Source organism: Lagopus muta, chromosome 3 (assembly GCF_023343835.1).
Source record: "Lagopus muta isolate bLagMut1 chromosome 3, bLagMut1 primary, whole genome shotgun sequence".
NCBI classification, from domain to species: Eukaryota; Metazoa; Chordata; class Aves; order Galliformes; family Phasianidae; genus Lagopus; species Lagopus muta.
This window is the reverse complement of record NC_064435.1, coordinates 46,665,973-46,689,334: the sequence shown is the minus strand read 5'-3', so window position 1 is coordinate 46,689,334 and position 23,362 is coordinate 46,665,973. Positions and strand designations below refer to the sequence as shown.

At 43.0% G+C, this 23,362-nt stretch overlaps 2 protein-coding genes across 21 annotated transcripts in view; one reads left to right on the top strand and one right to left on the bottom strand.

The window, feature by feature from the left end:
- The window catches only part of GREB1L (GREB1 like retinoic acid receptor coactivator), a 128,508-nt gene extending 110,957 nt beyond the window's left edge, over positions 1-17,551 (top strand). For 16 of the 18 annotated variants that reach the window (XM_048938791.1, XM_048938796.1, XM_048938797.1 and 13 more), the window contains 14 exons: positions 986-1,101; positions 1,481-1,752; positions 2,983-3,545; positions 4,057-4,159; positions 7,364-7,519; positions 7,733-7,872; positions 9,728-9,889; positions 10,214-10,418; positions 11,054-11,219; positions 11,529-11,756; positions 12,553-12,694; positions 13,181-13,381; positions 13,950-14,088; positions 14,733-17,551. In XM_048938791.1, the coding sequence (XP_048794748.1) occupies positions 986-1,101; positions 1,481-1,752; positions 2,983-3,545; positions 4,057-4,159; positions 7,364-7,519; positions 7,733-7,872; positions 9,728-9,889; positions 10,214-10,418; positions 11,054-11,219; positions 11,529-11,756; positions 12,553-12,694; positions 13,181-13,381; positions 13,950-14,088; positions 14,733-14,896 (2,757 nt within the window). In that variant the 3' untranslated portion in view covers positions 14,897-17,551. The remainder of the gene's footprint in view (positions 1-985; positions 1,102-1,480; positions 1,753-2,982; positions 3,546-4,056; positions 4,160-7,363; positions 7,520-7,732; positions 7,873-9,727; positions 9,890-10,213; positions 10,419-11,053; positions 11,220-11,528; positions 11,757-12,552; positions 12,695-13,180; positions 13,382-13,949; positions 14,089-14,732) is intronic. The other 2 variants (XM_048938800.1, XM_048938798.1) reach the window with 1 other exon arrangement.
- Positions 17,552-18,156: 605 nt separating this feature from the next.
- ESCO1 (establishment of sister chromatid cohesion N-acetyltransferase 1) overlaps positions 18,157-23,362 on the bottom strand; it is a 28,875-nt gene continuing 23,669 nt past the window's right edge. For 2 of the 3 annotated variants that reach the window (XM_048938809.1, XM_048938808.1), the window contains exons 9-12: positions 22,157-22,246; positions 20,906-21,049; positions 20,447-20,634; positions 18,157-19,116 (exon numbers count right to left, since the gene is read on the bottom strand). In XM_048938809.1, coding sequence (XP_048794766.1) covers positions 18,969-19,116; positions 20,447-20,634; positions 20,906-21,049; positions 22,157-22,246 — 570 coding nt within the window. In that variant the 3' untranslated portion in view covers positions 18,157-18,968. Of the gene's footprint in view, positions 19,117-20,446; positions 20,635-20,905; positions 21,050-22,154; positions 22,247-22,847; positions 22,971-23,362 lie in introns of those variants that run through there. The other variant, XM_048938810.1, reaches the window with a different exon arrangement.

The window sequence follows — 23,362 nt, the reverse complement described above, 5'->3', positions numbered from 1 at the left end:
GCTGAGTCACTGATCTGCTGTTGATTCCTCCTTTTCAACCCCCTTTGTCTGTCTGAGATGATTCATAAAACGTGGCCTTTCCATGGTGGAGGAAAGGTGAGGAAAGATCAGGTTAAGCATTTAGGTTGAGAACAGAAGAACGAAGAGGGAATTCAGGACAGGATTCTCTTCAGATCATGTTTTTCATACAGTTTGCATAAGTCTAGTTGCTTTATCAAGGCAGCTGTGTCTTGTTGTCTTGCCCATCTGTGCTGAAAAGAGTAATTATGTTTATTTTTAATGGGCAGATGAGTGGCTGGGTTTGTCATCTGTGTGACTCAACAAAGTAGATTCTGTGCCTCAGCTAGGTTTTAGTTTTCTTCTCAACTCATTTTGTACGTTATTAAAAGATGGACAGAAAAACATCTTCCAGTGGACTAATATGATGAAGTTCAAACATGTGGTGATTCTGGAGCCAGCATGGCTTATTTTCTTGGTCTGGAGAGCCCTTAATGTCTCTAGTCAATGTGGAAGTGTGAAATCTCTGCGTTATATGTAAAGAGACTGCTAGTCTCTGCTGATCTCCTGCCTGGACTGGTCACTGATTGAAGAGGCAGTTTTATCATGCAGTACCCACAAAGTATTGATAAGGATGGCTAGGTATGAACCTGCATTTTCTCATTTCATTTTTATAATTTTGATGTTTATAGAGGCAGAATGGCTACTTGCCTTTTTAAGTGAGAGTCTCTGAGTCATTCAGCTTTGCTTCCTGTTAACAGTTGCTGTAGTGCAACAGTGCAAGAAAGTTAGTGTTCAAGACAGAGGAGTGTTTTAGGAGTCTGCAGCCAGAACAGAGAACACAAATGGGCTCAGCCATGTTCACCAAGCTTTGCTGAAACAAGAGTCTGCTAACCTCATACAAAGAAAAAGCAGGAACTGGAAACAAAAACAAGTGACAGTTTAAAAGGTGTCATTTAGATGTGACTTGAATATTCTCCATTCACAGGCTTGGAGGGGAAATGAGCAGGACGACTGGATTCCTCGTACCTATCAGGATCTGGAAGGTCTACCTTGCATTGTTATTTTAACTGGCAAGGATCCTCTGGGCGAGACTTTCCCCAGGTGCTGTTACTGCTCTTGTGATACAGTTGTTTTGTAAAATGCTTAGATAAATGTTTCTTTGGGGAAAGATAAGTGGTTTGATATGAAGTGGTTATTTTTTTTCACAGAGAAGTGCGTGTTAGGAGGCTTTCTTTGGGAGCAGTTTAAAATTTTGAGAAGCGTGGTTTGTGAAAAGTAAGGCTCCTGCACTGTGTGGGTCAGTGATCATCTGTGCCAAGTACTGAGGAGCACGACTTATGTGCTGAATATTTTAAAACGATGTGATATTTCATGGCTACTGAAATTGTTCATGAATATTTAGTAAGCAGTTAAAAATACAGAATATTCTCCAGAGTTGCAGGAGACAAACCTTCGTTTTTCCTTTGGTTGGATTTTGTAGGTCACTGAAGTACTGTGACCTTCGGCTGATTGACTCAAGCTACTTAACTCGGACTGCATTAGAGCAAGAAGTGGGCCTGGCATGTTGCTATGTCTCAAAGGAGGTGATTCGAGGGCCTATTGTAGCTCTTGACCTTAGTGAGAAAGAGCATGAGAAGGCAAATGGTAGCGAGAATGATGCTGATGAGCTGTTGATAGACTTGGACAGACCGCAGAGTAACAGCAGCGCTGTCACTGGAACCTCAGGTCAGTTAACTGCTGCTTCTCTGAAGAGTAAGTCTTCATTTATACATCTTTGAAATTTGAGTGCAAATATTGAGATGTTTTGACAAACGTGGACTGCTTGGAAGTATGCTACTGCAGGCTAACCATTGAAATGCCAGTAGCAGATTCTTGCCACAGGGAGCAATTTTCCTGTCTGCAGCTAAAAGGGGAAAGTGTTGCAGTGGGAGAATGGGATGCCATACCTAATTGTCCTTATGATTTTGTTTAAACTTGCATTTCACAGTTGCAATAGTTTCATCTGTTGGATCCTGAAAAGATCTTAAAAATGAGGATGGAAATAAATAGGGTATGTTAGGAGTAGCAGAATGCCGTGTAACTGTGGGGTAGCTGTGAGTGAAGGTGGATGTTTGCCTTCTGGCTAACACAAGCAGAATGGCTGGGTCTTGCCCTTCCTCTTCAGGCATCAGTAGAGAATCATCCCCCATTAAGCTTTTCCTTCCTTGTGTTCATCTGGCACTTCTAGGTCCTTCCCTTTGCTTCTGTATGAATTTGAGGTATTAAGTCAGCTTAATTGTGCGCCAGATCTTGCTGTACACTAACATGAAAGTGGCTGACAGGGAGGAGAGAGCATAGCCCAACTCGCATTAAGATCACTGTGAAATAAAAGCTCTGTTCTCCATAGAGGGGAGAGTGAAATTGATCTGTGTATACAACGGTGTTTTATACTTGAATTTCAGAAGATAATCATAGAATCACCAAGGTTGGAAAAGATCCATAAGATCACCCAGTCCAACCATCCACCTATCTCCAATAGTTCTCACTAAACCATGTCCCTCAACACAAAATCCAAACGTTCCTTAAACACCTCCAGGGCCAGTGATTCCACCTCCCTGTGCAGCCCATTCCATCACCTGACCACTCTTTCAGAGAAGCATTATTTCCCAACGTCCAGCCTGAATCTCCCCTGCAAGTTAAGTCCCTGATGGAAAATGATGGTTAACATACTGGGATTATTGTTCATTTGGAATTGGGGTTGGATTGCATTTGGATTCTGAGCTTGAAAAGAATGGCAGTTGCTCCTCCAACAAAAGAGAAAGATAGATAATTATTTTTTTTTTAATGGTGAAGCACCAATCTACAGCCCATGGTGAGCTCTCCCAGCTGTACTCGTGGAGCAGAAGAGTTTGTAGGGTAGGATTGCCGCAGATGAGTTCAGGATTTATTTGCATTGCCTTTTGTCAGCCATGTCTGTCTATTACCCACTCTTTGTTTCACCAGGTTCCCTGGCTGACAACGGTGTGAGCTCCTCAAGTGCTGCAGACAAATCTCAGAAGCAAGCACCATCACTTAACTTTCAAATGGTTGCACACAGCTCAGTAGATGAGGGAACTTACCCTGGGTTCACAGCTGGAGAGACTCTGAAACAGGAATGTGACTCCTTGGGTAACCAGATGGCAAGCAGCACCACTTCAAAACTATCGTCGCTGTCATCAGTCTCTCAGACATTTCGGTGGCCTGGTCATTCCACCAAAGACAGCAAGGCCCTCCGTGCTGCACTGCCACGCATCGTCATTCTGTCAAAAGCTGCTTACTGCCTCTTGAGCTCACAGAAGAGTGGGAATTTGCCTTCCTCCTCTTCCCTGCTGCCTCACGCTGATGTGTCCTGGCTGAGCTCTCTGAGGCCTCTGCTTCACAAGGACATGAGCAGTGAGGAGCAGTCGCTTTACTACAGGCAATGGACAACGGCCCGGCAGCACCATGCAGACTTCAGCAATCAGGGGGAAGCATCCAGCTCAAGAAGTTTTCACCCCAGACGGCTGCTTTTGACAGGGCCACCACAAGTAAGAGCACTGTTCCTTCCTTCTGCCCTACTAGCAGGATGAGTGGACCGATGGTGAGGACTGCTATAGCTGCAGGTGGAGATGTCCTTGAAAGGCTCGTGCAAAGTTGTACCCAACTACGTATTTAGAGATGAAAAATCAGGCAAATTTGAAGGTTAAATTCATGCTGAAAGTGGTAAAAAGAATGGTTCTTTAAGTTTCATGATTTAAGCTTGTGTGATGTACTTGTGAATGGCACCAGACATTAAATTGCCGTGAATGTATCAGTAGGGAAGTGGTCAACCACTGCACATCTCTCTTCATACAGAAGTGATACAGGCTCTAGGCCAGATATTCCTCACAGATCAACTCTGTAATGCCATTCAGCATAATGGGCAATATTAAGTTGTGTTATCGGGAAGAACTAGAGTGGCAGAGTAACAGGCATTAGGTCAAATGCATTTATCTGAACTGTGTCCTTCTTTAGTATTAATCTGAGTTGGGTTTCAGACTTTTTTCATCTCTGGTTCAGGTGGGAAAGACTGGCTCATACCTGCAGTTCCTAAGGATTCTCTTCCGCATGCTGATCAGGTTGCTGGAAGTAGATGTGTATGATGAAGAAGAAATTAATACCAGTGAGTATTTAGAAGTCACTATCAATACACATTATTCAGTGACTTTGTTATATATTGATAAGCAGTGACAAATATTTTGGATTTACAAAAAGACTTCGTAAATTACACCTGCCACTTGTCCTGTCTAGTAATGGGCAGCTAGACTTGTAGCTATCTGCATGTGCTTAAAAATAGATTCATAAAAATGTAAATTTTACATTGGACTTAACTGAGAACTCTTAAGTGCATTTTTGACTGATATGTTTATTTGGCACTAAAGTGAAAGTGAATTTAAAACTCTATACAGGAAACATCTGCTTGCTGTTTGCAGTATCTCTGCTAGCCGATCTTTAAGCTGTGGCTGCTTCTAAGCAGAAAAGACAGATTGAAGAACACTACTTTTCTGCCTGAGACATTAATATTACTTAATTAAAAATTAGAAACTAATCTTAAAAATAAAAGCATTTCCTTTTGATTTGGAACTTTGAGTACTGTTATTTTCTCATTATTTGAACTAGAATACACCCAGAAGCCTAGGATGAAGGCAGTCTGGTCTGTTGTGATCACAGCAAATGTGTCACACCCCTTTCAGGAATGTGTGACAGCGCGTCAGAAGAGCAGTTTGGGTTTTACATGGGGTTTTTGGTTGTGGGTTTTTTCCTCCCACAGTTTCTAATGGAATGCTTTTCTAGATCCTTCATGTTCTGGTGGTTGAAAATATTTGGGGGTTGGACTACATGATCTCTTAGAGGTCCCTTCCAGCCCCTACAATTCTGTGATTTATTTATTTTATTTTTTCAATCCCCCAGTCAAAAGATGTTCCCCTGCCCCAGTTAGAAACATTTTAGGGAAGACTGAAAAAAGTACTGCTTTAGAATGCTTTTACTCTTCTTTGATGTTTGCTTATGTAATGTAGTCATGCAGAAACCTTACTCCCTCTCAGCTTTCATGTAGGTAGCCTGAACCAGCTTGCAGGATCCTCGCAAATGACAAGCCCATTATTTTCTCATCAGTTTAGTAGCTTGTCTGTACATCTATTTTCACTGTCTCTTTCCAGCACGTCTGACTAGAAATGTATGTGATGTTGTGTAGGATGTTTAACCAATACAACGTACAACAGCTTCTACATTTCCCTGCCTCCATTGAAAGCCCCATGATTGACAAAACCTATGATTGCACTTTTCCATTTTCCTGTTTCACTGACAGCTCTACTTAGCTTGTGCTCGTGGGTTCCTCTGCAGCTCAGTGGTTTCAGCTGACAGACTCCCAGCCTACAGAAGAAATGCTTGTTACTAGACCTTGACTGCACATACAATTTTTTTCGCTGAATGTCACCCAGTTTCTGTAATTTCTGAGCTCATTGAATTCTTTCTGGTTGACCTTCTGTGCCTTTTTTTATGTTGACAGTGGCTCTTAAGTTTGCTAGTGACGCAAATCTTTTTTGGGTTTTTTTTTTTGAGGCAGTGGTGCTAGTGAAAATATTAAACAGTGTGCCTCTCTGCTGATCTCTGTTAACTTCATCTGTACTCTACAGAAACATTAATGCTTATCATGTTACATGCTGCCATCTTCTGTTTAATCAACTTGTTCAGTTTACAGACCATTTCTTGTCTCTATTTTCTTTAACTGATGTGATTTGTCATATAGCATCGTATCAAATACTTAAGTCCAGAAAGATAAGATGTGTTTCCTTTTTTTATTTAAAGAAATAGGTATGTCACATCTGTGTAATGAAAGTCATGCAGGATTTCTTTGGTCAACCAAGGAATGTGACTGCATTTTATTGCATTTTTCATTTACTCCATCTTTATAGCAATGTCAAAGTAACCGTCACAGAGTTTCATAGATCTCCTCTGAAATGGACAATATATGCATTGTGCTTGCACTACAGTCAGGCTTACACCTGGTTTCAGATACCTTTTCTTTAAGAAAAGTGTCATGAAGTTTATTCTTTCTCATTCATTTAGGTGTGTATCAAAATTTAAAGCAAAGCACATATATTTGCCTACCTAGCTGAGGTGGTAGAGCCAAGAAAATTGCTGTTTGTTTTCATGTGCTTTGCTGAGGTCTGCCTTAGTGTGATACTTGGCAAAGCTTTTTTTATCTTGCACTTGCTGGTGCTTGAGGCAAAGCTTTATTTGCTGACGAGGTTTTTCCATTTCTCTTGGACTTTGTACATTCTTAGTGTCCTTTGTGCCTCTGTAGCCCCTTCCTCTTGGTGATCTTGCATTGCTTGGTTTGCTGGTTACTGATTGTTTGGTAACAGCGACTCCAAGAAATCCAACTCTCATTTGTAGAGAAGTGCCTGGAGGGGGCCAGCTCTCTCAGGATTTGTGTGTGTGAACACATTCATGGGCTTCAGAGGTTAACAGCTTCTGACCAGCAGCTTCCTACCAGTCAGTCTGGTAGGGTGAGCGTATGCTGGTTTGGAGACACTGCTTTTGTTTCATCTGAGTTTGCCTTTCTGAAATCAATAACCTCATTTGCCTACTCTTATGTATTCTTCTCTCTGATTTTAAACTGGATCAATTCAATTCCTGTACAAGCTTCACGCCAAGCTTCAGTTTGTCATCTTTGGACAGTGCTTTCTGATGTTGTTGCTCACACTTGATTGTCTACCTTGGACATACCTCTACTGGATGAAGCAAAAAAGTTCTAGTTAATCCTTGCTGTCACATCCCATTCTCTAACAGAAGTGTGTCTTTTACTGCCTTTATCATCTACTCAACTGCTAGTTTGTACATTTTATACGCTCTCTTTCTCCTCGCTTTCATCCTCTTGCCTTTGGATGCTTTTGTTTACCTTACCTTGTTACCTGTTTTTCTTGTTTACCCATTGTTCTTCTTTCCATGTACTGAAAAGGGAACCACAGAGGGGCTGGAGGCTCTGTCTGTAGCACTTCTGCAGAGACAGGTCATCTGAGCAGTTTGTGAATAAACCAGAGTGAATTATACCTCAGCAACTTGACAAAGAGCAGAGCAGAAAGTTACCCATGAGGGTGCTTCACCTACACATGTTTTCCAAGGAACTGCTGTTTCTTTGAAGTGACTTCTTGGTGACCATATTTTCAATTTTGGTAACATTGATGATGTTCAGAGATATCTGTGGTGTGTTTGTGTGTGTGCACACTTGTGTGAGTTCCTCTGCAATTGTAAATCAGCAAACATCACATAAGCACCATTTAGTGGGTATCTGATACTGCTTACCTAAAATGTGTTGTTGCAGATCATACAGAAAGCAGTGAAATTGCTCAGTCTAGCAATGACCACTGGCCAGATATTGAGATCTTCAGTAAAATGTCTTTTGACCTGAGTGTACATGACCCCAAGTACAGAAATATAAGTCCAGTGTACACGGAACACCTGTCAAGAATCAAACAAGGTAAGTAAAAAAAGAATTTTCTCAGAATACTTTCCCATAAAAAAAATAGGTTTTTATTATCTTAATTGGACAATTGAACTTAAGAAAAGCCTTTGTTCTTCTAAATAATACAGAGCAAAACAAAACATTTGTTCTTCACAGTTGTCACAAGGATCGCAATCTCTAGATATGAACGCTCATAAAATTTCTTTTTCTTCTTTCATTTGTGTAAAGAAACAAGCAAAGAAATGAAATCAGAGGAGCCTAAGAAAAGAGAGACTGTGTCAATGATGTTGACAAAATATGCAGCTTACAATACGTTCCATCACTGTGAGCAGTGCCATCAGTACATGGACATTAATCCTGCTGTACAGGTTGGTGCCAAGGCCCAAGGGTAAACTGCATCCTTGATTTTTCTGTGGTCTCTGCAGGCTTACCACTCTGGTCTGAAGACTCATGCATTCACCTTCCCTGAGGTGGAATTGTTTAATTTCTTCCATTCTTGGGGGAGACATTGAGCTACAGACCCTGGAGCATCAACTGGGTTTGCTGTGTTATACACGAGCAGTTCTCTTTCACAGCTGCCTCTGACAAAGGGTGAATATTGTGACTAGTTAAGCCAGAGCATTATTCAGCCTACCCAAAGGGTTCCTAGTGTGTCATGGGAGAAGACTGTAGGACTGAGAGGGATGCTTGTCTTACTTAAATGCCAGCCAGCCTCTGGCGTGAGTCTGGGCCTATTTTTTCCTCCCTTTGTTGGTAACCATACCTGCTTCTCAGCTGTGGTTCACTGGACAAAAAGGATCATTTTTAATTGTTTCATAATCCTTTTGATCTTTTGTTCTCCAAAATGAAGATTTTTGCTCACAGGAGGCTGGCAGGTAAGATTTTTCCTGCTTAGTAGCTCAGAATTACTTATTAACCACCACCAATAATTTGCTTTGAGGTTTCTTATCTCAATTCATTCTTTTCTTGCTTACTAATCTTTGCCAGCAGCTTGCTATTAACCAGACACAGCGTAGACACACTGACCTGGAAATGTACAATGTCAGTTATTACAGAGCTGCACCAGCAAATCTCTTTTAAACCTCATGCTTCATTACCTATGTTGACCCAAACAAATCCTCCCAGTGGACATCTGTTGTTCTTTTTACAGATCTTTGTGCATCTGGTCAAACATAGTGACTAGTAATAAATAGAAGTATCTACTTGTTCTTGTAACTACAAGTTGTGTATATAGAGTTATGAGAGATAATTCAGACAAATTACATATCCAAAGGAGAGTCATTGGATTGCAAGCATTATGAAAGGAGAGAGATTCTTAAATGCTTTAACAGAATCTAAATAAAATGCTTTTCATGCTTCATCATTACTTAGGCTAATTACATCAGCTCTTTAGAAAAGATTATAGAAGAGTGACTGCCAAGAGTAAAGGATTTGACCTTGAGGTACAACACCTCCTGTCTAGGAAGAAGTCTTACTAGATACGTCAACGCTTTGTATGTGTTTGCATGCTTCAGTGAAGCACTGTGCAAACTCAGGCTCACCCATATTTTTCATGGCCTTGTTTGTGGAGTGGTCTGCCTTGGTTACTTCTTGCATAGAAGAGGATTGAAGGATTGTTACTGGAAAAATGCCATACTCGTGTGACCATGCTGCTGCTGCCTCCGAATGGCTGAGCATTCTGCTGTGAAGAAACACCTATATAATGCAGTGAATCGTTGGGGAAAATTTGTTTGCATGTTCTTTTCCCATGTGTGTTTGTGTGCGTGTATATTTCTCCTTGTATATACCAATAAATAATTTCCAGCTCAAACAGAATTCAGAAAAGTCCAGGTGGGCCAAAGATCACTAGTGGTGTAGAAAGTTGATTGTTTCAATAGCAGGGGAAGTTACGTGCCTAAATAATGTAGCTTGTGGTAAAGGAAAGTGAGAATTTAATAAAGTTAGTTTCAGTTACTGAAAGAAAATGTAGTGGTTCTTCTCTGGTGGCTGCCAGCATTGTAACTGCCAGAGCATGTTGACATATATAGAATCATAGAATGGCCTGGGTTGAAAAGAACCATGATGATCATCCAGCTTCAATCCCCCTGCTATGTGCAGGGTCACCAACCACTAGACCAGGCTGCCCAGAGCCACATCCAGCCTGGTCATATGTTCCTTGTCCATTACCTGCTTTCAAATCCTTCTGCTTTTTTTCTAATTTTCTTTTTAATATTTTTAATACAGGTGTCTGACTCCACTCTGCATGCGTTCACGTTTTCATCTTCAATGCTAGGAGAAGAGGTCCAACTGCATTTTATAATCCCAAAATCCAAAGAAAGCCATTTTGTCTTTAGCAAGCAAGGGAAGCATTTAGAAAGCATGCGTCTCCCTCTCGTCTCTGACAAGGTGCGTGTATGGCTCCCTTCAGTTTGTGGTCTACATGTGCTGAGTGCAGTCAGCTTGACAAGCATTTGCAAACTGATGGTTGGCTGGTTTGTCTTTTTGTCATTTTTGCTATTTTGTTTTAGTCCTTTGCATAGTTCTTGCCTTACCTTCATTAGAACTGGAGGTTTTGAAGAGATTCATTTCTATTTGCATTCCTAGTATCCATCCCAGATGTGTTGCAATAATCAATAATGTTCAAATCTAGTATAAATAATAAATAAAAATCCCTATCAGGAATAACTTGCTTTTTACAAAATGTTGGCTAAATATCTCCTGTTCTAGCAGAATTTGAATGCAGTCAAGAGTCCTATCTTCACTCCATCGAGTGGACGTCATGAGCACGGCCTCTTGAACCTCTACCATGCCATGGAAGGCATCAGTCACCTTCACCTCCTAGTAGTCAAGGAGTACGAAATGCCTCTGTACCGCAAGTACTGGCCCAACCACATCATGCTTGTCCTGCCAGGCATGTTCAACAATGCTGGCGTTGGTAAGAAACACCACCAGTGCTGTGAAAATGGCAGCATCCACATTGGGCAGTATGGGTCATGTTGTTTGAGAAACATTCCAGTGCTGTGAATAACAGCAATCTGTGTGCAAGATACGATGATTTGTAAGAAACGCTGTTGGAGATGTGGTTTGCATATTTGTGTGTGGTTTCTCAGTTAAAAATATGGTGTTTTATAGACTGCATTCATTCATTTTACTCGGCCCTGATGTGTGAACATTCATTCTAGGTATTTTACCCAAATTTTCTTCTGTTGTTAAGCTGAGGCTAAATATTAAGTGCAGGTGAATGTCACGGATTTGAACTTCAGACTTCATTTTCATGGAGTTTCTGAGTTTCACCTGCATAAAGTTTTAAGTAGCTTCAATTTTAGGATCTCAGCCACTTTTTGCTTTTTGTTATTCTTCTAATGCCCGCCAAATTGTTTTCTGTAATCTCTTAAAAGATCCACTTTTCTTTGTATCTGCCTTTTAGGTTGCACTCACACTGAAAAATGGACATTTTGATTTCTTCTTAAACTAAGATGTGGTTTGCAGATCTTTGCATAGCCTTTCTTTGACAGGAGAGAGTGATGAAGTCTAAGATCTCTGTGTGTCTTCTTTACGATGTTCCCTCAGGCGCTGCCAGATTTCTTATTAAGGAGCTTTCCTACCACAATCTGGAGCTGGAGAGAAACCGCTTGGAGGAACTGGGAGTCAAGCGCCAGTGCGTGTGGCCTTTCATTGTGGTCATGGATGACTCCTGTGTGCTGTGGAACATGCACAGTGTCCACGAGCAGTCCAGGTATGTCTCCTTCCAGAAATGGTGCATAGGGTGCTTCCTTTTCCCTTTCTAAATTGCTGCATAGGACCTGATTGTGCTGAGGGGCCTTTATTCTTACGATAGCTGAATAGATGGGATAGGATTGTTTGGCTGTTGTTTAAAAAGCCTGTGTTTGTTTATTTACCTCTGTATGTACAGCATGTAGAATGGCATGTCTTGATAATGGAATTTCTTGCACCTGTATCTACAGGTATGCTATTAACTGTGTCTGTTATATAGACAAAATAAGCCACGTCTGTGTGTTGTGTGCACTTCCTTCCCATTCTGCAGCCAGTCCTTGGAGCCTGGGGGCACCAGCAAGAATGTGTCTTTAAAGAATGTTCTCCAGCACATTGAAGCTACCCCCAAAATTGTTCATTATGCAATATTGGGTGTTCAGAAGTGGAACAGTAAGCTGAATGCTAAGAAGACAAAGGCTCCATTCTCCCGGTGCCACGTGCGTGACTTTATTCTGCTCAACATAGACCTGACCCAGAATGTGCAATATGATCTGAACAGGTAGGTGATGCGTGTTGGTGGTAAAATATTTTGACAGGGCAAAAAGCTCATCACTGTGTTTCTAATGTCTCTGAGGTGAATGGAAGGATCCTGTCTGAGGTACATAATCACAGAAAAAAAAAAGAATGGTGTGTGCTGCATCAGAATGAATAAGGCATTAAAGCATGCTTACCAGCAGCCAGAAGAATGGGGAGAGAAGCTGTGAGGCAAGAGAGAGCTACAGAGGGCTGAAAATGCAAGGATGGGAGGGGGAAGCTTCAGGAGAAAAAAAGAGCTGGGCGGTCACACCTGGGGAACAGAGGCCAAAATGAGTCAGTGACAGGAAGTGTGAGGCTCCTGGAGTGCGGGAGCCTCTTACATGACTAAGAACCAAAGTGCGGGCAATGGCTGGGCCATTGCTATTTCAAGAGCATTGATGAGGGATTTATTCTGTTTCCTTTAGTCACCTCTCCCTCTCTGTTGCCACGTGACTTGAAACTACAACAGATGAACAGTTCACTTTCTGCTATATATTTCCTTTTTTTTCCCCTCTCCTTCTAACAACTCCACCCTAAAGCATTTGCAATAAGGCACAGCTATCACAGGCCTTACTTCTAATTCTTATCAGAGCGAAGCAAAATCCTATTCCCTTACAGCAGCTGTGCTCAGAGACATGATTTAGTGGTGGGTTGTTAGAGTTAGTGTAGTATAGTTAGGTTGTGGTTGGACTTGATGATCTTTAAGGTCTTTTCCAACCTGAGCGATTCTATGAGTCTATGAATGCAGCTGACTCAATCACCTTGTGTTTTATGCCCAGGTATTTCTGTGAAGATATAGATTTCAATCTGAGGACAAACAGTAGTGGCCTGCTCATCTGTCGTTTCAACAACTTCAGTGTCATGAAGAAACATATTCAGGTTGGAGGACAGAAGGATTTTGTTGTTAAGCCAAAAATTGTGGTGAGTTGTCTGTGCTCAGCCATGTAAAGGGTGAAATCCAAACCCATTTACCTGAAAAAGAATGAATTTTCTAGCCTGTTAGTTTTATTTAGTGCTCACTTGAAATTTGAAGTTCATGGCCTATTCTGTAGTGGAGCTGCCAAATAGAAAAAAATAAGTATTGCTAAGGATAGATGACTAACAGCAACACTCCTGAGCAGTTAGAAGATAGATTGGGATTGGAAAGAGCATGGTCTAGCTCTTCACCTTTGAGGCTGGCGTTAGTGGGCATGGTGGGGATGGGTTGATGGTTGAAGTAGATGATCTTAGAGGGTTTTTTCTAACCTTAATGATTAATGCATTAATGTATCAAAGTGGGGGTTTTGATTCTTCACCCAGCTTTCTCTCCTCCTTCTGCAGCGGTGATCCCCTCCCCTGCTGAATGAACCTCTGTAGGGAAGATGTACTCAGGAGGGTTTAAAGGGGCTCCTCTTGCCTTCGTTGCAGGTTTCAGACAGCCCGGCACCAATCATGCCTCTTCAGTACGTCTGTGCCCCAGACAGTGAGCACACGCTGTTGGCAGCCCCATCTCAGTTCCTCCTGGAGAAATTCCTTCAGCATGCGACATACAAACTCTTCCCTAAGGCCATTCATAACTTCAAGAACCCAGTATTGGCCATTGACTGCTATCTGAACATTGGTCTTGAGGTACAAAATATTTGCAGGGATAATGGGGAGCAGGAAATGCAAACCTGTACTTCAGCATCTTTAGTATTGGAAAACTCTTCTTCTGTGAACAGGCTCTTGTGATTGAAAAGAGCTTGGTCTAGCTCTGCATCTCTGAGGGTGAAAACTTTATGCTCAGGAAGAGTAGTGAGCCATTGGCACTGGCTGCGCAGGGAAGTGGTGCAGTCACCATCCCTGGAGGTGTTCAAGGACCATGTGGATGTGGCACTGAGGGATGTGGTCAGTGGGCAGGGTGGGGATGGGCTGATGGTTGGACTAGGTGATCTTTAAGTCTTTTCCAACCTTAATGGTTCTATGGTTAATTCAGGGGCCTGAAATAAGGCATTTCACGGTTTGTGACCAAATCTGAAGTTAGTCTGGTCTGTCTGGTCAGTTATTTCCCAGTGAAGTCAGCTCATCACTGCTGTTGTTGGTCTGTTTGGCTGCCAGCACCAGTTCACCTACCAGTCAGCACCGCTCTGTGCTCCCTTCCACTTAAGTCCCTCACTAGGCCATGTCTAACACAAGGGCGTGCTTCCCCTTCATGCAGGTGGCCATTTGCTATGTCAGCTCACGCCCACACTCTGTCAATGTCAACTGTGAAGGGGTGTTCTTCAGTGGGCTCCTGCTGTACCTCTGCGACTCCTTTGTCGGTGCTGACTTCCTCAAGCGGTTCCGGTTTCTGAAAGGTAAAACCTTGCCCTGCTGCATGCTCTGTGGCTCTGCTTTGCTGGGATGAGTTGCACATGGGGAAATGGGAAGGCAGAGCAGTGAACAGATGCACAAGGGGGAATGATCTTAAACTGAGACAGGGGAGGCTTAGGTTAGCTATTAGGAAGAAGTTTTTTACACACAGGCTGGTGATGCACTGGAACAGGTTGCCCAAGGAGGCTGTGGATGCCCCATCCCTGGAGGCATTCAAGGCCAGGCTGGATGTGGCTCTGGGCAGCCTGGTCTGCTGGTTGGTGACCATGTGCCATGGCACAAAATGCTCAGTGTTGTGGGATGGGACAGCTCTTAGCTGGAGGATGGAGGGGGTTTGCCCTCACCAGGACATTATAGACCTCGTCCAAGTCTCTCTTGTCTTTATAGTGACATGTAGCCAATTGCCATGGGATAAAATGGGTGAGTTTGTGGTAAATCTGAGCACATCAGCCTCCTGTGCTGAGGATGGCAGAATTACTTCAGTAATGATCTATGGATCGGGGATCGAGGTTAATGCTCTCCCTGCTGTGGCTGATAGCAGCACCTTGTGCTTACGATGCTGTCAGACAGCGAATGAAGCTGAGAGTCGTCACAGTTCCTTAAGGCTCTCTTGTGTTTTCACTCAAAGGTGCCACGCTGTGTGTCATATGCCAGGACCGGAGCTCACTGCGACAGACCATCGTCCGCCTGGAGCTGGAGGACGAGTGGCAGTTCCGCCTGCGGGATGAGTTCCAAACTGCCAACAGCAGTGATGACAAACCGCTCTATTTTCTTACCGGCCGCCATATATAAGCTTTGAGAAGACACCTATCATGAAAAAAACACTTTTGTTTGTTTGTTTGTTTTAAAAAGTACAATCACTGTGGAGCAAAGTGCAACCAATATTTACCAAGACTACTCTAAGGGATTCCCCAGCGTTCTAAAGCAGGCTTTATTCCTAGGTATCAAATGATCACAGCAGTTACAATTTTGAGGATCACAGATTCCAGTTATTGTCACATCGGTCCCAACCGCTGACCCCGATCATGCAGCCTCCACGCCGTGGGGTTTGGGAAGAGGACAGAATTTGGCTGATGGGGAATTCTGTTTCCAGCTGAGTTAGTTCTGGAAGAAGCTGCCTTCAGCAGTCTCTCACTTGAATGTGTTACAAAAGCTCAATGCAGCATATGGGATTTATTGAGGATCCGCAGAGGAGAGCCCACTGTTCCTCTACAGACTGTACTGCGGTACAGTAATACTCAGGGGTTTGAAACTACAACGTCTTGTAGATATTTGTATTAAAAGGAATAGTCTCGTTCTCTGTGCAGTGTTAGTTTAAAATTTGTAATTGTGTTTTTACTGAAACTGTCTTTGGCAAAATTTCCACAGGTGTTCAAAGTTTACTACTTGAACCTGAACAAATCAGCAACTGCATGGCAGGCATGGGGCGGTGCTCACGGATCCTCCTCGCGATGCTACTGCGTCCCACTGTGGAGTTCCTCACCTCCAGGGACAAAGCTGCTGGCTCACGTGGCGAGGAGGCTCCTGCAGAGGCTCTCTTCAGTTGGAGTCAGTCCAGCACAACCTGCCAGCAGGAGACCTTCAGGTTCCCACTTCTCCAAGTTTTTAAAAGCTGTGGCCCATGTGTCGTGCTGTGTGGATGGTGACAGAAGATCATTAAGACGGGATGCTCTCAGTGGTCTTTTCCAACCTTAATGACTGTACGGTGCCTGGAGGGTGGCCAAGCACTGTTCGGATCCTTCTCAGTCAGCTGCGGTTGGCTGCAGAGCTGAGATCCATCAATTCCCACCTCTATGTAAATCAGCATGTATCAGACAAAGGTGCTGGGAGGGTATCGGTGCCTGAGCTGGACTGGAGAGAGAAAAAATGAGTCCAAATGAAGGAGAAGAGATCTTACAGCATCTGAAGGGGAGAAGTCCCAGGGAGCTAGGGCTGCTTAGGAGCGCTTCTGCCCAGAAGCCTCCTGCCCAGAAGCAGTGCCCATTGGATGCACCCCCTTAGGTCATCAGCCCTTTGTTTTTCATTGATCTGTGGGCTGTTGTGATGGTCACACTGTGGTCTTCTGCTGGACAAGAATCAGGAATCTGGGCAAGAATCAGGAATCTGTACGTTGTGTTAGAGGAACCTGGTGCAGTAGAATTTGGTTGTCAGGGTTAAATCCCACTGGGACACAGCCTCACTCCTGCCCTTAGCGTTGGTAACCCAGCTGATGTTTCTATGCGTTATTAAAAGAGAAAATCTCCCGGCGCATCGCGATGCCTTTATTTGAAAGAAAAAATGCAGTGTGTTTTTAGGAGAAGTCCAGGTATGTTAATTTAATCTCTGAAAAATAATGAAATGAATACGTTGCTATTTAGCTGCGACTCGCTGGAGGAGCTGCCAAAGCTGCATCCTTATTTTTCACATCCTGTGGTAACTGAGCAACTTTTTTATCTCATGAGATGTTTACGGATGAAAGAAACCATAATAGGCTGAGGCAAAAGGAAAATGAGTTGCCTGCATTCATGTAGGTTAACTCTGATGCAGCAGATTTAGCAAATTTCAACTGACCGCCACCCTTCTGTAGATGGATTTTTGATTTTCCTGCAGTCGCAGCCTGCCTTTTATTTGAACACTTGCAGGGACATAAAGGGGGTTGCTGAAGCTTTTGCTTTGTCCCTGAATGCAGCACCAGAGTCACGGTTTGTCCAGAGGGGCTGAAGGGGGGCTCTGGCTCTCAGTGCGATATCAAAGGTTCACGTACTCAGTGTTCAGGAATCACATCGTTTCTGTTTGCATAATTAACGTTTGCACTAAGAAGTTCTTGAAATCCTGGATGCTGAGACTGCTGTGAGGATGCAGCCCTTTGGTGAAACAGTGCAAAATGGTCCCAGAGGTTGAGAGTGGCTGCAGGATGTCAATATATTGGCCTTCATGTACCAAGAAATAGCAAACCTAGCAAACAGATTTCCTTACCTCCTACGTGCACAGACAGGAGGAGGTCTGGAACTGCTGGGAGAGGACACAAATGGGCTCACAGCATGTAGGCCTGTCCAGTGCAGTTCTGGAAAGGAGCCCCTTGGTTGACAGCTGGATTAGTGCTATTCCATGTCGCGTTTAAGCCTCGCCCTCACAGCCATGCCTATGAATGTATTACACTGGCCAGCGTAATATTTTACTTGTAGATGTTATTGCCTATTCACAGGTTAAATTTGAATGTAAACTAAGATTTAAAGAATCGTATTCAGATGCTTTTTGCTTAACTTATGTAATTGCTTTTTGTGACTTTTTGGAAGAGAGTTAAAATGTCGCTTTCCTAGTGTAAAGTTTTCTTAACCAAAAACACCTTGGTGAATTTAGCTTCACTAGTCAGTCTACCTCATGCTATTGTTTATGAACTGAAACTGTCTGAAGTTGTGGCGATGGTATGTTTATAATGTGCTTTCATTAAATTTGAGTATATTGAGATACCATTTAAGACCGCTTCTGTTGTGACATTGGCAGTGGCTGCTCTCCAGGCCCACCAGCAGCGCTCACCTCCAGGCTTTCTGTGCACCTGCCCCAGCTGTGTGATGAAGGCCATTGCAGCACAGCTCACAGCGCCCTTGCACACCTGCTGCTCGCAGCCTCTGTGGACTGGCACTCCACGCAGCACACTGAGTGAAGAACATTCTACAGGCAATGTGAGTTCTTTGCTTCAGACTTAAACAAAGGTTAAGGAGATCCGTGGCAGCACCCAGCACAGAAAAACCAGTGTAACCCCAAAGCAAACCAAAAGTACAAATTTCAGTTCCTTCCCCCCCCTCCAGGAGGGCTTTAGGCCATCAGTCGAGGATGATGCTATCACCTCTCATCAGCCCATCAGCCTCCTCGCAGGATGGTGCTGAGCCAGGGCTCCTGGGAACCGAGCAGCAGCACCCACTGCCCCCACACTGATTGCCAAAGAGGCAATCCTGACCCCAGGAGCACAGGGACTGTTCTTTACAGCCCGCGTCCAACCCACGGTGCTACGGTCATATTTCACATACAGAAGTATGAATACAGGAAGGATTCATTCACACTTGGCATCAATGTAGAGTAACTTTAGAAAAAGCTATCAAGAATTTTATTTTTTATCTATCTACATTATGTACAGATCAAGAAAGGCCACAGCAGTTTTTCAACATACAAACCCTTTAAAAGAGGAGAGCTTTATGAAGGAGTGACAAGTACCAAAGTGAAGTCCACTAACAAAGGCATATACTCAGTACAGTGCTTGAGGGAACACGAATTGCACACCGCTCCCTGCCATTTGCACTCCCCCTTTTACTCTACGCCTGCCCTGCCGTTAGGTACAGTTTGGTGCCAGGCTGGCCCACTGGCAGCAGAAAGGTGCTCCCAACGCTCACCAGCAGCCACAGGGTCTCTGCCCAGCACAGCTGTGCAGGTGCTCCTGGCTCTGCAGGCACAGGGCAGGGCTGGGAGCTCTGCCAAGCAGGCAGCCTGCAGCTGCCTCACATGGCAGGGGGAGAGGGGCTCCCAGCTCCGCCCAGCACTGGTATATCACCACGTTAAGAACTTCAGCACGTACTCATCAGTGAGACTATAGTCTTTGCATTAGTTTACAGTCCACTATGAACAATTTTCTGCTGCATGTAAACATGACTAACTAGATAAAATACAATCAAACTTTTGTAAAAGTTAATAAAATATCTTTCTTTTACAAAAACAAAGTTAGCCTATTACTGCATTGTTTACAATTTTAATAAAATAGTACAACCTTTTGGTTGTTACCAGTCCTGAGTTCACGGTAAGAAAAATGGCCCTGGCTTCTGCATAAGGTCTGCACCCATTCCGTCCGTTTTGGCAGAAGTCTCCCACTACAAATGGAGTTCTTCAGGGGCAGCTAAGCCTGCTGCTGCCCGTTGAGGAAGTTGTACACCAGGAACTGGCCGGTGCCGCAGTACTGCGTCGCAAAGAGTTTGCCATCCGGAGTGGGGTCTGAGAATGCAATTTCTTCTTTACTTAAATAGGAGCCATAGATGAAGTTGCTCCTGTTTAAAAGAGAGGGGGGAAAAATAAAGGGAATTACCCTCAGGGAATAATGTAACGTTATTTATGCTATCAGGCCACAGATCATTGATTAAGAGGTGGGATGTTCCACAGGAGGAAGCCTCATTCTCTGTGAGCCACTGTCTCCCCTTATCAAATGGCAAAAAGAAGCCTTCGTTCTGGGAAGGTTTTCCTCATTTAGAACAAGTGTTTCTGTGGGGCCATTTCTTCAGAGTTGCATCAAGTTCAGTTGCAGAGTTTGCTCTGACTTCTTTCCAACTATTCCAACTGTATAAAGGACAATCACCAGGAAGGGAAATAACAGCTACCAGCAAGTCAGGGTCCTCACAGAGGGGTTTGATGCAATTTCAAGTGCCAGTCTGAAATAAATCACGTTTGACATTTCGGATAAGAGCACAGCTTGGATTAGTTTGGAATATCTAAGAACATGGCCTTCACACAATTCTTAAGCAATACACATTCAGTAATAATTATATGAAAAGGAATATTAAATTTGTTTACTGTTTTGTGAAAATATTTTATGTAAGTTCTATTCTTGCTTGAATAAATAAGGAAATAGGCAAGGGTACTGCTGTACTTTTCTGGATGGCTACCTGAACAAATTTAGGAAAACAAGCTAGTTGGAAGGCCAGACAAGCAGCAGAACACACAATAAGGTGAGATGCAATGTCTTTTAACATCTGTTTAAATAGTGGTGCAAATATTTGAGTCCTTTTACATGTCTAGCACTTAGTACTCAGTTGAGGCTACTCATCAGTAGCTACTAAAGCCCCATGGCAATTGAAACTCTCTCAGAACGTTTGGTGAACCTGAGCAAAGCTTTAAAAAAAATAAATCAGAAACACATGGCTGAAGTGCAGCTGTAAGCCACTGACTGGGCTCCATCAAATAGTGGTATGTACCTTCTTTCCACTCACTTCCCCATTCCTACCTCTAAGGAATGGGTCTCTGCCCAGTGACAGCATCACAGTCCTTGGAGAACACTTGGATCTCAAACACTCGGCCCAAGGACAGTCTGATTTCCTTCACTCATCATTACCTGAGAGGAATTTACCCAAGGGTTAAACTCCTCTGCAGGCTGGCTCTTCACAACTCTTAAATAAAGACCCCTTTTAAACACAAGATACTGCAGAACGCTGACGTGAGTTACTGACCCCACACTGTACTGGAATTGTCAGCTGTACTCACCTCTATATTGCCAGGTATCACAGGAGACTTAAAAACCCAAGCTTGAAGCACAAAGTAACACAAGGGCGTCTTGGATTAAGTTCTAAACTAGCCGTACAACCACGGCAACATCCTTAATATTACCTCAGACACTCTATCATCCGGGAAGCAATCTTCTTCCGACGCATCATGCTGAACACCCATATCCGACTGATGCCACAGATAGCAGGCTCTGGGGAGGTTGAGCAGCACCACGCTTTCTGTCTTTCAAATATGACTTTTTCATTTTCTGAACTAATTTCTGGAACCTTCTCTTCTATCACTCTGTAGCCCTACAGGTGACATCAAAACATTTGTTACTTTATAACAGCATCATTATCAAATAAAGTAATTCTTGTCTGTCTCAGCTCAGCGTTGACCATACTAAAATGAATGGCTACATTTCAGAGTGATTTAACACCAAAAACCTCCCTCACCCCTCCTCCCATATCAGCTCAATGGCCACTCCTGGATTCAAAGGTATTTCTGTAGTTGCAGAACGTGAGGAACACAGCTACCAAGCACCAGCTCTAGCAGACAGTCCTTCTCCAAGTCATCACTTACCCACTGGATATGTTCTGCAATTAAACAGCCAATTACTTTTTTGTCATTAGAAATAAAAAGAAGAGTTTTCGTTCTCGAGTAACACATGAGCGGAGCTTGCTGAAATCCCAAGTCATTGTCTACCATTTCTCTAATTTCTTCAACCTGTCAAAGTAAGTGTAAATGCTATATAAGAATTATGTATATCAACAAACGTTCTTACAAATATTCATTAAAATGACAGGTTTATGGAAACACGTTAAAGCACATTAAACACTGAAAGCTATTCCAGAAGTAAGGATTGTCCTACGGAATGTACAGCAAGTCCATACAACCATTTCTTCAATAATGCTTGGCTGAAATAGGAAGAGTAGATACCTCTACATCAGCTTTCATTAAGCCCCAGTTACTAAGAACTAATAGAATGTAGGCTCTCAAAATGTGGACTCCAATACTTTACCCAGCAGATGAGGTCTGTGCCAAAGCACAGAAATGAGGTGGCCTCCCTTAGTGGTGCATTAAAAGGTACAAGAAGCTGCTGTAATGCACACTGCAGTCACACCATATTGGAAGTAACAGTGCTATGAATATATAAAGTTAGTGGCATTCTAACGAAAATGATGTACAAGTTGTTTGCTTTGGAAGAACAACGTGCACTCATGAGCTTAAACTGCAGTATGGAGATTCTATTGGACACAGAGGGGAAAATACCCACCTCGTGGACAGTGAAGTACTGCAACAAAGTCTCAGGGAGTTATATAAAAAGGCCCAAACAAAAAGCCCACAGTTAGAAGTACTAGAAAGTTGCTGGATGCAGCATAACCAGAGCAAATCCTGCTTTGGACACTGGAATGGAAGAGAAGACTGAGGCCACTAAATCTGTTTTTAGCCAAAAATCATCTAGAGAATGGTGAAGGCACTCATGCTGTGAAATACCATCAGCATGTTTCAATTTGTTGAAACGCAGCAGAACATTTTTGTTGCACAAAATATCTGGCAGTTATTCAGCAAGCATATCACAAACAGCCAGAGCACCAGTTGGCTGGAGCTGCTCCTGCCCTGCCTCCCCTTCAGCCCAGGCCCAGCTCCCTGTGAGAGGCTCACTGTAGGAGTGGAATCTCAGACCTCTTTGTGGAGAAGGCTGCAGAGCCACGGCAGCTTTGAGTCCAACCTCAAGTGCTTCCACCTAAATTGACTAACTCTACATCCCCATCACTGATATTAAAATATCAAACAAAGTAAGATATACAGGTCTAGTTCTTCTTGCCATACCTTTTTAAGTGCATACTTTGGGTCATCAGGAAGAACCATTATTATCCTCCCATCAGGATATTCAGCCAAAATTCTCTCCTTTTTCCATCCCTAAATAAAACAAACCAGATTTATCTAAACCAGATACAAGATGTACTTTCACAAACAGAAACTGCATATCATTGCTCTAGACACTGAACTTAGGCAGAGACTTCCAACTATTTAGCAGCTGTTGTGCTAGCGAAGGAAACTTCAGCCAGCTAAAAATCAGTCTTAAAATGAGCTCAAGAGATATAAGGGGATCTTATTTATGGTAGAATACAACAGCCTAACTGCAACTAGGAATGATTTATGAAAGCATCTCGTTTCCCAGCTAGACTTTTTCCCCCAAGGACTGCAGTGCACACTGAGTTTTTAAATGGAAGCAGCACGCTCGGCTCACACAACTGATCTCCACACCTACGTCACATTTATTTTCGAGTCCAGCCAATGGAAAAAACCCTACTGGTTATTGAAAGATTTCTTTTTAACATAGTTACCTCCACAAATACACACTCAGTTTTAAAGTTTTGGCATGCGAAAGACCTCCAGGAGGTTCTAAGTGAACTGATTGGCATGCAGTTGCCCAAAATGTAAGGAATAGTTTATTTTGTTACTGATCATTACTAATAAAGCCACAAGAAGGATACTATAAAAAAATTTTTATAACTACCTTCTAAGAATCTAATGGGGAAGGAGGCTACGTTGTGTGTATCTGAAGTATAAACATACTCAAAAAAATAGAGGTAATTAACTCTTCTTCAGATCCACACTCGTGGTGAATAATGAGCAGTACCTGCATGGAAAAAAACAAAACAAAAAAGCCACTTAAATCTAGTAAGATGGGACTGGTAGATATCAGAAATCAAGTTGCTTTGACGGGACCTACAACACTGAATGCAGAAGTAACTTCAGCCACTAGAAAGGCCGATCGACAAGTCTTACGCAAAGCAACTGCAAATGGAAAAGCCTTTGAAGAAACAATATTGATGGAGTAATTCTCATTGCAATCCGTAACTTTCCACAAAATAACATTCAGCTAAAGACCAAGCAATGCGATTGGGCACCGAACGAATGCCGTGTACACTACCACCAAAAAAAGTGACCAACTTTGGCGTTACAACACTTGATCTGCACCTAGACGCACCGTGCTGGTTTCAGTCCCTCACCCCAAACATGACGTGAAGA